The sequence below is a fragment of the Melozone crissalis genome, unplaced genomic scaffold (genome assembly GCF_028551555.1).
Source record: "Melozone crissalis strain CALT ecotype California unplaced genomic scaffold, PUWL_Pcris_2 ptg000013l_1, whole genome shotgun sequence".
NCBI lineage: Eukaryota > Metazoa > Chordata > Aves > Passeriformes > Passerellidae > Melozone > Melozone crissalis.
In genome coordinates, this window is record NW_026535791.1 from 15,932,835 (window position 1) to 15,947,190 (window position 14,356).

Here is a 14,356-nt window from a genome sequence, read left to right on the forward strand (position 1 = left end):
TTTCCTCTTTTTAAAGAAAAAGTCTTCCTCATCACTACCTTCACAAACTTACTATGTCAACAAATACACATAATCTTGTTTGGAATTTAATTCTATTTGCGCACAACAAATCTTGTTAAGCAATGAACCTTAAGAAATACAGAAAATAACTGGTTGTATTGAGGAACATCTGTTTATAATGATGTTATAACAATAGCAGCTCCAGAACTGTATACATTTTAATAAGAGATTATTTTTTGCATTCTATAAGAATGGAGAGGGAAAGGAGTCTTCCAGAATCAAGACTCCTCTTTTTTATGGGTTTCATAGGAGTGTCCAGGTAATAACTGCTACTGAATACTTCTTTTTGTGTAAAAGGAAATGCTAATCTTAACTGGGTGGTAACAAGAATTTAAAAAAAACAAAAAATACTGGAAGTGTGTTGGCATTGATGGATTAATTTGTGTATTCAATCACTTCTTAAGTTCAGCTAACGTTTAAAGAAAAAAACCCCGAATTTCAGATAATGGAATGTACAGTTTAGGTGTCACGCTCAGATGCAGATATGGGGATGTAGTAATATAGGATAACATACCCTAATTTCAGGGTATTTTCCCTTCCAGTCAGCTGTTGGAGGTGAGAAGTGAGATAGACTGTGGTTATGCCAAACAGGTAGTTTTGGCAGCTGTTAACTGCTGTACATGTTTCCTGAAGAGATCATATTCTTAAAGCACTGTCTTCCCAAATGTTATCTTCAGCTTGGAGATATTCTTTCCTTATGCATCTTGCTTACTGAGGCAACACCAAGATCTAGGCATTACTTGTAATTCATATGCTCAGAAATGAAATAATGTGACATATTGACTTATGCCTTCCCTGGGAGGGGAAGGTATTTTCTTGGGAGTGTTTGTGGATGAGAAGCTTTAGGCGAGCCAGCAATGTGAGCTTTGAGCCCAGAAAGGCAACTGTACCCTGGGCTGCATCAAAAGCAGCTTGGCCAGCAGGCTGAGAGAGGGGATTCTGCCCCTCCATTTCCCTCTGGTGAGACCCCACCTGGAATAATGTTGAAAAAAAAAGGATGTCTATCAACCAATTTTTTAAATTTGATTCTAATGTAACTCCTTGTTTCTAACTAGTTAGCAAAAAAAAATGCATTTAAGGATTGTGCACTAATCCAGCATCAGCGGTGGTCTTTAGAGGTGCTTAACATACAAAAGCATTTGTACAAGTGCTACAGTTTGCAGCACTCATTAGTTCACTAGCTTGCAACAGTCAGGACAGAAGTACCAAAATGAACTTGCCAGTGATGTGGCTTTGTTTACCCTTATTTGAAGTTTCTGCACTTTGGCAACTGTATCAAATTGTTCTCTTATTCTTAAAGATGATCCTTAACTCAGAAGATCTGACAAAGGAAAATATGAGTTGGTTGGAATTTTGGTCTTCAAAATTATTCTGTACTTTCATGAAATATTGGCATGAGAAATTATTTTGACTGACAGATGAACATTTGAAATATAATTGTAAAAATTAAGTTTTAAAGTGTCTGTGGTTTTTCTCTGCAAGACTGAGACATGGAGAGATCACTGATTTCAAGGAAAACAGCTTCCAGTTAAACATTGTCGAACAATAAGCTTGAGCATGTTTCCCACAGCTCTGCAGTTTTCTTTTCTGTATGCAGCTGAAAGGCTTTTATAAAACTGATTGGCTTCATTTAGGCTAAACATGGTGGGGAATAAGAGGCTCCACATTTTCTATACTTATTTCTTCATTGTGCCATAAATGTTTAGTATTTTACAGCAGATTTATTGGATGTTTTGGGTTTACTCTTTTAATTCTAACATGCCTTTTGTGCACCTTTTTTCACAGTATTGGAAACACCCACTGTTTGGTTTTATTACCTTCTAATCAGGAGAATCTTTCCATGAGATTTTAGAAAAACCCAGACAGAAGAGATTTGTCTTAATAAATGAGCAAGTCACTTTTAGTCTATATCCTTTTTTAGCTTCACTCTAAAGCCCTAGAATTTTCCTACATTTTTTTCATGCTTTGATTAATTCTGTGTTTATTGTCTTGATCTTATATCGAATAAAAGTTTTTTTGTTGCCTTTACTCACTTGCACACCCATTTTAATCTTACCTGACCTCCTCAATGAAAACTTTTTCCCTACCTCACAGTACATAGGAGTGCTTGTAAGACTGGAATTCTGTTTCATGTCTAGACAAGAAAGAATTCTTCAGAATTATTTTCTAAGATATTTCTGTTGCAAATTTTGTTCTAAGAAAGGATTTGTTTCTCTCCTACTCCTTCCAAAATACTTTATAGTCTTTGGGGTTTTGCATTAATAGATGTTCTTAGTGCCAATACATACCATTGTAGTGGAGTCTGTCAGACTTCATATATCAGTCCATCCCATCTTGCACTTGCAGTTCCTATTTTGCTCCTTGTGAAGCAGTTCAGTCCTCTGGTTCTTTGGAAAATTCTCTTTCTTTCCCATGCAGATAGTCTTCCAGCCTTTGCATGTCTCTTTTGGATAGCCTGGCTGCCTTGTGGGCTCAGCTGAGTGGTCATCTGCAGCTCTGGCTCGTGTTAGCTTTCTGTTTCTTTGACCAGTTGGATTAGTGGTGTATTCTTTGCATTTTCCATTTTGAGATATTGCCAATTGTTAGATGCTTCCAAGTGGTCAGGATTCCTCTTCCTTTTTTCCCTAACTTTTACATTTTGCCTTTTCTTGCATGTTCTTAGGCCTGCAGAATGTGGCCTGCTGATTATGAGCTGCCAGACCACTTCCCTGGTGTTTGGTCACTGGTCTGTTCCTTTTGCTTTCCTCTGAGTCAGTGAGGCTGCCTGCTTCTGGATTTCCAAGTATCTCTTAAACTTTCTGATATTGAATGTGCTTGGTAGTTGTTCTCTCAAACCAAAAATATTTTTTTCCTTTGCAGCTATCAGCTCAAACATTTTGTAGAGGAAGTTGTTTCTGGCTCAGCAGAAGTGTTTAATGTGTTGTACATCCATTTTATGCCATTCTGATTCCATTTCTACCTATTATAATTCTAAATTAATAACTGATTTAAAGAGACCTGTCTTGGTCTGAAAGCCATAGGCAGTTTTGTTTGCTGCTTCTGTTCAGGTGTAAGTGTGGTATTTACTAGAGGTGTGAGATTGTTTAATTACTAGAGTATTCAGTTCAGCAACATCTATGTAATTACATGTCATAAATTCAGGTTAATTAGATGAAATGTGTAAATTGTGTAGATTGTGTAAATTCAGTAACAATTTGCACATAGACATTCCTCTTTCACTGCCTTGACTTAATGTCTACAATGCTACAGAACCCTCAACAACAACACAGAAAAACAAAGAAAATCCCACCAAAACAAAAAACCCCAACCAGTCAAAGAAATACCTTAGAAATTTTAAACTCCTAAACCTTTGTGTGCAAGTTCTGTTGTTGCTGTCTCTAATACCTTGTTACCCAGTATCCAGCCTCTGCTGGTGCAGGTAATCTAACTCACTCACAGTTGTTTTCTCTTGTTGGTAAGGGATTTAGTGTACAAGCAGTTGGCAGTTTTGTATAAAAGCACCCTTAACTCTATCCAAAATGCCATTAAATTAGTAAGAATATTGCAGTTTATTAATGAAGATAAGAATGAGAACATTTGGTACTTGCTTTCACAGAATCATAGTTGGAGTGTTTCTTAGAATCATACTTGGAGATAGTACTTAGCAGGCATTCCTGTCCTCTCTTTTTGTCTAAGAATTTAATGGTATCTGAAGTAGACTCAGCTGTTACAATAAGAATATAATTTGATGCAGCCCTTTACTAAAGCACATTTATCTTAAATACATGTTTAAACATAGTATTTTTGTAAGCTTTTGCTCCAGAATAGAAATTTTTAAAGTGAAGAAGACAAAAAGCTTTTGTAAAAATCTGTCGCAGTTTTGTTTTTGAGCTTTAATAGGCAGTGCTATGAATCCTAGTAGTAATAATACTATATGCATTTTAAGAGTGATTTTACATTTATGAATTCTGTTTGAAAAACTCTGTTTTCTTAGAATGCTAATGAGGTGGACAGTGCTTCTTTTTCTTTTGTTTACTCAACTTTCACTCTGTTCACTAAAATTGCTCTATGAATTCAGTAGTTCCAGTTATTAGCTATTTTTGTGCATAAAGTCTCCCCCAATATGACTCTCATTACTGAAGTTATTTAATGATTTTCGTGCTTTCTATGTACAGCAAATACAAAGAATATAATGCTTGAAAGAGGATTAAGAAAACATATGTCTTGTTTTGTCCTTGATATACCCAGAACATGCTGAAGGCTTAATTTGTACAGGTTGTCCTCAATTTTCATTGTATGAGGCAGCTATGAAACTAAGTAAATGCAATGTTTGCTGGTTATTTTATTGGTAGTCAGATGTTTAAATCTACAATTGGTTATAATGAGCTGCAGAGATAGGTGATTTATTATTACACATACTAAAGGCTGTGGTTCATTTCTTGTTTTATTTTAGACTGTCAGGCCAAGACTTGGCAAAGTCACGATGTGACATTTTCAATTTACATCTGTCACTACAGTCTGAATACGTATACAAACTCTCTGCTTTGGTTTTAAATGTAAGATATATGGGCTATCTAGAATTTCAACACAGGTATCTACAGTAAAAGTTGAAGTAAATGGATTTAGGACTTTGCAAGCAATTAATCATGAATATGCTTCTGGCATTATTTTAGAAGAAACAGTTCTAAAACCCAGAAAGTTGTATTTAATAATTTATTTCCTCACCACTGAATTTTACAGCACTTTGAGCTTCAAGATTCCGAAAAACACTTGTTTCCCAGGAAGATTACCAGAGTAGAAAGTGTACATGGAAACAAACCCTTTAAAGCTGATGTAACTGTCCAAATTGGTGAAAAAGAAGTGACATTCCAGGTATGAATTTATATATTCATCAAATATGTTTTTAAAAAACACTAACTTGTTTTCATCTCTTCAAGAATTTGACACACTTGGTAGTAAAAGTCATTTGCACTGAAATTTTTTTTTGTAGAATAACACATGGTATTTATTGGAGACACATTTAGATACTGGAATATTAGTTTATGGATGCACATGATTTTATTTCTAGATAAAATCATAGTTTCCTCCATGTGAATCATTACATTTTGGATGAAACAAAAAGCCATTCATTTTCTTTTTTTTTGGTTTATTGGATTAGAATAGCAGAGAGTACTTATGATGTTCTTAATGCTGCTTTCCCTTTTTCTTTTTGTAAAAACAATAGTCTGTCTTTGTTTACACTTCAAATAAAATCTAATGAGTGCTTGGTAATGTTCCGACACAGGATGTTGGGAAAATGGAACAAAGTAATCACATCAAATATGATTAGTCTGAGTTTCTTCCAATGAAGTTTATGACCTGCTAGGTGGTGAAATAAGTTCTTACTCAGGAAACAGATGCTGATCTGAGAATTTGAAGTTAATGTTGGATTTGGAGAGTCTAGAGAGTCTGTAAAGAAGGTGAATTAGGGGGAGTCAGAGAGATTATAACAACATTGGTGTGGAATACCACAAGCGATTTTGTACCATGACAAAGTGAAGAGGAGAATCACAGCAAATGGGAATTTTTCAGGAAGAGTTGAGTCTGTAGGACCTTGATTCAATTATTTTCTGAAGTAAACATTTTTGTTTTCATTTTGCATATAGGTGATACATTCTGAAAGTACTACTGCAGAATGCCTCTCTTACACTCTCTGAACAGGAGGGCGTAAGAAGTTTGTAGATGAAACAGTTTCCAGACTAGAGCAGGAAGTGAAAGTGTAGAGCAAGAGCCTTAATGTGAACAATTTAATCTCTCCAAAGTTTGGGTCAAAGTAGTTCCTCCAGATTTTCACAATACTAATTGCTCTATCCCTTCCACATTTCTCTGATGAGCAGTGAGTATTGGTGACTTTTTATTATATGTCTCTTTCATGAACGGCCTGAAGTTCTTTGTGTACCCCAATGCTGTAATTCTATTGATTCACATTTTGTTAATTTTTTTCATGAAGAGTAGGTGAAGGAGTTTATCTATCAGAAATTATGGAGTTTAGTTTTGTGACAGTGGCAGTTTCAAGTTTGATGGATGACCATTATCAGCGAAATATTACAGTAGTTTTGGACAAGCGTAACCTAGTTCACACAAAGCTTAGAGTTATCACAGTATAGCTTATTTAGCATTTTGATTTACTTTTTTTTTTCTTATAGGTTCCAGCTGGAACTGGAATGTTAAAAAATCATTCTCGATCAGATACTTTCATAAGGACTTCCAGCCATAATCAACTGTTGGCAGAAATGATGCAATCCCATATGGTTAAAGATATGTGTTTAATTGGAGGAAAAGTAAGAATTTAAATTTCTATTCTCCCTTCTCCCCCATGATCTTTAGAATGTAATCTAATTAATATTTTTTAACTTTTTAGGGTTGTGGCAAAACAGTTATTGCCAAGGAGTTTGCTGATATACTGGGATACAGCATAGAACCTATCATGCTATACCAAGTAAGGAAAGTATCTACTGGATGATTATGCTTTAAATATGGTCTTAAATAGAGACTTCCTCACAACACTAAAGGTGTTGGGTGTTTTTGCAAGCCCCAAGCCCTGTCAACCTTAAGAGCAATGTCATAGCCAGTGGTCATTTGGTACTTGTTTGGAAAGAATTATCTGTCTTAGGTTGTCTTAACGTCATGGCATAGACTGAAAAACTACAAGATTTAAAAGTAGAATTAATTAATCTGCTTGCTTTTCACACAGAGATCACATGTGTAAGGTTGTCTCCATAACCCTGAGGAATGAAAGTGCTTAAATAAAATATGAAGTCAAGGGTCTCCTATGACCTTATGAGTCAAAATACACCATATAGAACAGGATATACAGTTCTAAGTAATAATTGGCAATGCTGCAGGAAAACATTAGCATCAGGTTTAATGCAACACACTAGTCTCTTTCTTCGTTCCCTTTTCTGCTTTAATTTTTTTCCAGACAGCATGGAGACCTCCAAAGGAAGAAATAGCACTGGCATCTGATTTAAAAGTGTACTGGCATGTGGGGAGAAGCACTGACAGAGATGGGTGGTGAGGCTGAAGTGTTGGAAAAGTGAGAGTGAAATAGAAAAGAGAAATACTGATGATGATAAAAAAGACAGTCCATTTTATGTTCTCCTGCACTGCTGAGAACGTCCCCAGACAGGGTCCCACTGCTTTTCCTTTCACCCCTGTGTGGCTTCAGCTGATAAGGGAGAAGACTTTGAAGCTCTGTCTCCATAACTGGAGTCAGATGGATGACTTCTGCCCTTTTCTTATGCTTTTAATGTGGCCAAGTGGGAGCAGATTTGGGTTGCAGGTCTACATATCCTCTACATTGTTTATAACAATATACCAGGATTCCCAGCAGTGCCTACTATCTTTTGTCTAGTAGCCTTTTGTATTAGGTGTATAGTTTCTGAGCTAGAACTCTGTGTCCAGCTGCTCTGCATACTTCTCTCTGTACTTGTCACTGTAAACACGGTTTTAAATCATCCCAGAAAAAGAACTTCTGCAACTTGACAAACCTGCTTAAGGGTGAGCACAGCCTAACTCTTGTATTGTTGCACATGATACAATATTTGGTATTCACCAGCAAAATTAGATCATTATTTGCTAAAAAACATGGCCACTGTTTCTCAACTTCCTACCTTTATTTAGTATGGCTTCTGTGAATATGAGCGACGGCTTCATTTTTGGAGTCACATGAGCAGAGCTGACAGTGGAACCATTTAGTAAACATCTTTCTTTGAAAGGGATCTGTAATTCCTGTAAAAATGAAATCTAGGAAAGGATTTGAGGTCTCACTGAAGGGAATTATTTGCTTTGGTTTCACCAGGGTTTAATCAAGCTCAGAGGGCAAAGGGGTTTTATAGAAAGGCTTTTGGTGACATCAGAACAGTATCAATAAAGCAAATAAATGACTGAAGGCTGCTTGTTCATTGTAAATTCCTGTGTAGCCAAGACTAGGTGAGATCCACACATGTATCTATACGTATAAATTTTCCTAATGTACATATGTTACATACATTACATAAACTTAAAAGTTTTTACAAAAAGCAGTGTATAAAAATACAATAATGTAGCTGAGCTGTAAATAGAATTTCAGAATGCATTTGTTTTTCTAAAAATATATAACCTATCAGGGACTTTGCTTAGCAAAGTAATAGGATAATTTAATTATGGAACAAATGTTAAATTTATACACTAATTCAGCAGTGAAGACTATGAAAGTTTGATAATGCTGTAAATTTAGCATATTTTTCTACTTTCATTCAAAAAAATGTCTTCTGGGGTTTTTTTTTCAGAGAGACATCATACAGTCCTAAATCCATTTCTAAAATTCAGGAGGCTTTTCTTTGTTCTATAGTTGTTATTTACCTTCTGATAATTTTTGCAGGCACAAAGATGAGTAGAGACACATTAACCTTTGGACTGAAGAAATAGAATCGTTTCTACTCAGGCTGACTGAAGAAATTAATTATTGGATTTTTTTTAATATATATGTGTATATATATATAGTCTTTAAGTATTTGCTTCATTTTTCTTTGCAACAGAAGTTGATCGAAGGACCTGAGTAGTGTGAAAAGATGTATTTCTCTATATTGATTTCGCAGAAAAAACAACTCTAAAAGTTTTTGTGTTGTGAGGTGAGGATGAAATTTACCTAAAGCAAACCTTTTGGAACATAGATCATCTCTTATACTAACAGTTGGCTGGGAGAGCAGTTCCTGTCTCATTTGTGATATCTGACATCATTATATGGATTTCTCATTATATGTAGTTCCATGTAGGTAGACTGCTGAGAAAGGAAACTCATCCTGATTAGGAGAGGTTTTATTTTTAAGTTGCCTCTTAATGCAACAGCATTAAGTTAAGCAACAGCAAATGAGAAGCAGTAGCCAGCAGTAGCCAGCTAGTGCTTTGTGGACTGTAACTAGGGAACTTTTAGTCCAAATGCTTAAAATAAAATATTTTCTACCCCCAGAATTTCAGAGGGGAAAAAAAGGAACAGTTGAAGTCATGTTATAACAGTTTGCCAGCAACTCGCTCCTTTTCTTCCCTAGCAAAAACAGTTTTGTAAGCACATCACTAGTGTTTGTGTACTGTGGTGGTTTTGTTTCTAGGACTTTTTTTTTTGCCTGACCTCATAATTTTTCATTACCAAATTCTTCCCGTTTTTTATTTGAGAAATACTAACAAATGATGAGTCCAAATATGCATAAAAAGCAGGAAACATAGATTCTTCACCTCATGATTGCCAAGAACATGATTAGTACTACAAGCCATGAAAAATGGCTAGGTTGGAAGCTTGTGTTGGTATTAGCTGCTAGGGGGAATGCAAAAGAAGTTACCCTACTTAGTTTTTCTCCTAAACATATCTTTTCCTGTATACAAACTGCTCTAGAAAATAAACAATGAAATGTAAAACACATAAGTTAAAATGACTGCTACAAATTAAAATAAGCTTTTTGTTTCACAAGGCAATATATTGTTGCCATTTCTTTGTCCAAAATAAGAGGAATAATTAATTCTTACACTTCAGTGACCTCCCCTCCAATAGGAGGCCTTTTTAACATTACAGTATTATAAGATTAGTTTTAATATCATATATTTAGTGATTTGAATAAAACTTTTTAAAAATTGAGTTAGGGTAAATAAATAAAAACAATAAATCACTGAACAGGTACTTAGCCATAAAATAAGCTCCTTACAAAAACTGTGCAGGTGTTAGCAATGGTATTCCTTTTTAACCATCCCTTAATTGAATCTCATTCAACCATTTAAATCACAATGTTATATTCATGTTATATTTCAGAAAATATTTTGCACAAAATGCTCTTCTGAGTTTATCTGCCGAAAATTAATGGATGGTTCTCATTGTTAGAAGTAGAGATGGACATGCTGTACAGCATACCAGGCTCCCAGTCAATTCACACTGTATGTTGTTTCATTTCTCTAGAGGTGAATTATCCAAAGCTGTGTTAGTTAAATATTCATTACAGCATTTACTAGCTGCTGAATGCACAGTTCTTAAGCAAGTCCTAAGCCCACATTTTTCTCTCTTCTATAAAAATGTTAATGTCTAATTCATTAATTGTATAGAAAAGAGTGTACGCAGCAGTAAAACAAGAGAAATACAACAATAAAAATATGGTATGGTTTTGTGGATTTGAATGTGAGACTTTAAATTAGATAAATGTGGAAGCACTGAAGGAACCAGACTTTGAACTGTTATTTTAGGGCTTTTAAGGAAATGTAGAAAAAGGAAATTATTCAGGCTGTATGATGTAATGTATTCTATTTTTATTCTTTAAAGTTCAAAGGGTTTAGGGTTGTGAAAAAGACATATGCAAAAGCTACAATTACAATAGAAAATATGTTTTTATCTGATTCTGGGTTGTGCTCACAGCACAGCCTGAGCAATGAATTTAGTCTTCCAAGTCACAAAATTACTATTATGTCTTTGTTTCTCTCATGCTTACCTGTTGTAGTGGAACATCTAAAATATGTGTGCTGGAGGATATGCTAGATTTTGTCTTTGGTTTTATTCCTTGAGTATTATTTTATGCTAGGCTGTTTACCTTTGATAAATTCTATGTTACAGGCTTCTTTCTTACCCTGTTCATTATTCTCTGATGCTTCTAGCAGTATTTTCCTCCTGAGAGGTGGAATGTCATGCTGGTTTGTGTTCAAGATTAATGATAAAATCTTTGCTCCTTCAGGTGGCTTCCATATGAAAGAAATTATTCTTGTTTGCTCCAGGTGTAAATTGCTGCCCCCTTCTGTGCACAGACTGTGTACAAGTTGTCATAGGCTTGTGTTTTGTTAAAGAGGCAGGCGGGAGAAAAGCTTTTGTTCTTGTTTCAAAGGGGTGATATTGGCAAGTCTAGAACTTCCAGAGACTATTTAGCATTTTGTGAGTAGCTTTGTGTGTGTATTGCTAATACTCTTTGGAAAAGTAGTTGACGATTTCCTGCTAATCTTCCTTTATTCTTGGGAAGAACAGAAGCAGTTTTTTAAGGAGAAAGCACGTACTTGTAATTTAAGAGAGTAGATCATAATTATATTCTTCTGATGGACTGATAATTCCAGGATATGACAGCTAGAGATTTGCTCCAGCAAAGATACACTCTTCCAAATGGAGACACTGCTTGGAGACCGTCACCACTTGTCACTGCAGCTCTGGAAGGAAAGCTTGTTCTTCTTGACGGCATTCACCGAATTAACCCTGGCACTCTAGCTGTGCTCCAAAGGTCAGCAGGGGAGCTTGGACAGGTTGGGTGCACGTGGTGTGTGAACTGAGTGCATGCGTGCTGAGACCTGAAGCTGCTGCTGGTGAATATGGCTTTGGAACTTCAGGAATACTGTAAAGATCAAGCTGAGCATTACAGTTTCAATGCTTAAGAGCTGAAGCAATTCTTTAATTTTTTGTAAACCTAAAATAATGCAGGAAATTTCAGCCTGTAGGAAATACAGAATGTAAGTCTGAATTTTGGAATGAGCTAGATTTTATTCTAGAATTATGAAATCTGAAAATTAGTAATATTTGTTTAACAATTTTAAAATGCAAGATGTCAGAAAACATTTGAAACACTTTGAGTGCATTCTACTTCTAAGCAAGTAGGTTATAATATATGTTACACAGCATACTTTGCATTGATTGCAAAGATCTCTTTCTAAACATTATTTCATAATTCAATAAAAAATAAATTAAACTTTGCAGAACACAGTAATAGCAAATACTATGTTAATAGTTATTTATACTGTTCAGTCAAATTTTTATGCCATTTCATATGCATCCATCATATACTGCCTTTTGCAAATCAGAGGACATACTGAACTTTAAAAGCAGGTTACAGCAAAAGTATGTTCTTCTTTCTATTATTTTATATATATGTGCAGAAGGACAGAACAGAGATTTATACTTGCCTGTGTTTTTGCCTTTTCATCTGTTTAGTGTTCCTTTCTGATTTTTAGTTTTGACAATCAGCTTCTGCATATCACAAAATAAAACCTGGACTTGTATGTATATTAATCATTAAAGCCAGCTGAAAGATAGCATTTCAAGAAATAAAAGTATATTATTTGTTACAAGCATAACATAAAAGCAGTTTTGTGCCATTTATGCACACTCCACTGTTAACACAGATTATTTTATTTTTCATGTTCTTACCATATGGATTTAAACTAAGTTGATTGACTCTGCACCAAAACTTATGTGATTTTACCTCCATGCCTGGATGCATCTTGAGTTGGTATCATTTTTTCTTTTTACGGAGGTGTATTTTAACTGAGATAGCTTTTAAAAATACCCGTAGCTGTTACTTGTATTATAAAAATTAATCAAAGTTAAGATAGAGCTTATTCTTTAATTTCAGACTAATACATGACCGAGAACTGACTCTCTATGACGGCACCAGATTGTTAAGGGAAGATAGATACCAAAATGTAAAAGAAGAATTACAGCTCTCTGATGAGAAACTACAGCAGAGGTAAAGTATCAGCTGCGACTATAGAATGCAAACAACATTTCAATTTTATAATTTTTTTCTCTAATAAAAAAAAAAAGCAAAATGCTTTTCTGTTAAACTGATTCCTTCTAATTGCTAAGAGAAGCATCTTTTAAACATAAGGTTCCTCCTTAGCTCTATTTCTTTTTGTAGCATGGCAAAATTATGTCCTGTTTAGAGTGCTTGAACTAAAAGGAAAATATTCAATAATGTTTAAGAGAAGGAGATAGAAATTGAAAAGAAATTTTAACTAGGTACAAAAATAGATATAAAGCTATATAGTACCTCATTTTGGAACATTTTATTTAAAGTCTTGGAAAATAAAGCTAAATTGAAGTTAAATACTACTTGTTACTTTCTTTTGCCTCATGAGCTAGAAAGCTGGTATTTAATTTACGATTAATATGGGGCAGGAAATCCTAAGGATGGGTTGGGACCCATAATGCTTATTCTTTTTGTTCCTTTACTTCCACTTGTCTGCTAGAAACATTCCACAGATAGAAATGTTATGCTGCAGGGTGTGCGTGTGTCCAAACTTTGAAGAGGCCTGATGGGTTTGTAGCTGGGGTGCACTCATGATATGCCACACATTTTCTCTCAGTTGTCTTGCTGAATCTGATTTTTTTCTTTGGCCTCCATAGTCTACCCTTTAGAAAAGCTGCTTTTCTTTTACTTCCTAGTTGTTTCCATATTTCTGGTTCCCTTTTCAATCAAAATACAGTGGGTTTAAAAAAAAAAAAGGCAAGAACTGCTCCTACAAAACCAACAAAACCCTCAAATTTCATTCTAAGCCTACTTGTTGCAAATTCTGTCCAGTCTGCAGAGGCTATACACCTAGCTAGATGGTAATTTCCTGCATTTGTTTTATTTGTGTGAAGAACTATATATCAAGGAAATGTTCTATTTATCAGGATTTTAAGCACAGACTTTGAAAAGAGCAACAAAAAGCTCCAAGGGCCCACTTGGCATGGTATCCCTACTTTGCATCACACCTTTTACTATGAAATATATCTGTTGTGCCAGTCTCCTCCCTGCTCTGTGTTCATAGTCTTGTCCAACGTGCTTTCAGGCAGAATGGCAGGGGCTGTGCTGTTTTGCCTAGTACCCTTTAGTTCATAGCCAATATACTCCAAAAACCTGGATAGCTCATCACACATTCATCTTCAGAGCTGTGCTCCTAGTGGATTGAATCTCTCTCACAAGAATAGAGATGTTCATCTGGATCCTGCACATCCTTTTTTGTTCTAACAATGGCTGTTTTGGCAGTGCTCTCCCTTTAATCTTCATTATCTGTTAGACTATGAGCACCTGTCCAAGCTGTCTTCTTTAATGATTTTCTGTAGACCCTTCTTTGTGTCACCTGTGTATCTACTTTCCTTCTTTTTAGCCTCATTGAGTAACCTTTTGGTTCAGCTGTTCAGTGGCAATTGTGCATTATTTTGGCCACTTTAAAGGCTCCAAAAGTTGTGGGGTTTTTTTGCTGTCCTTGAAAGGCTGTCTCTCTTTCCTTCACATCTCACTGTACTGCTTTTATCTAACCACCTCAATATTTTGTACTATAATGTTTCTGAGTTACGAAGCTCTTAATTATCTATTTGACTGCCAGTGATCTCTAATCCATAAGCAAAGTGTGTCTGTTGTACTAGACAAGAATGCATTTCTGATTAGTCAGAAGTGGGGTCTCAGAAACAAACAGATACCCCATTGTGTAGTCATTCTTATGTCTGGAAGCTCAGTGGGACCATGTAGCACCATCCTGGCTACAGATGAAAATTCTTGCTCCTGAATTATCTGAAGTCCAT

The 14,356-nt window shown here is 35.3% G+C and overlaps 1 protein-coding gene across 1 annotated transcript in view; it reads left to right on the forward strand.

Annotated features, from left to right (window-relative positions):
- The window catches only part of VWA8 (von Willebrand factor A domain containing 8), a 182,787-nt gene that overhangs the window by 45,238 nt on the left and 123,193 nt on the right, over positions 1–14,356 (forward strand). The window contains exons 10-14 of the mRNA XM_054271880.1: positions 4,780–4,911; positions 6,225–6,359; positions 6,440–6,517; positions 11,137–11,297; positions 12,423–12,536. Of these exons, the coding sequence (XP_054127855.1) occupies positions 4,780–4,911; positions 6,225–6,359; positions 6,440–6,517; positions 11,137–11,297; positions 12,423–12,536 (620 nt within the window). The remainder of the gene's footprint in view (positions 1–4,779; positions 4,912–6,224; positions 6,360–6,439; positions 6,518–11,136; positions 11,298–12,422; positions 12,537–14,356) is intronic.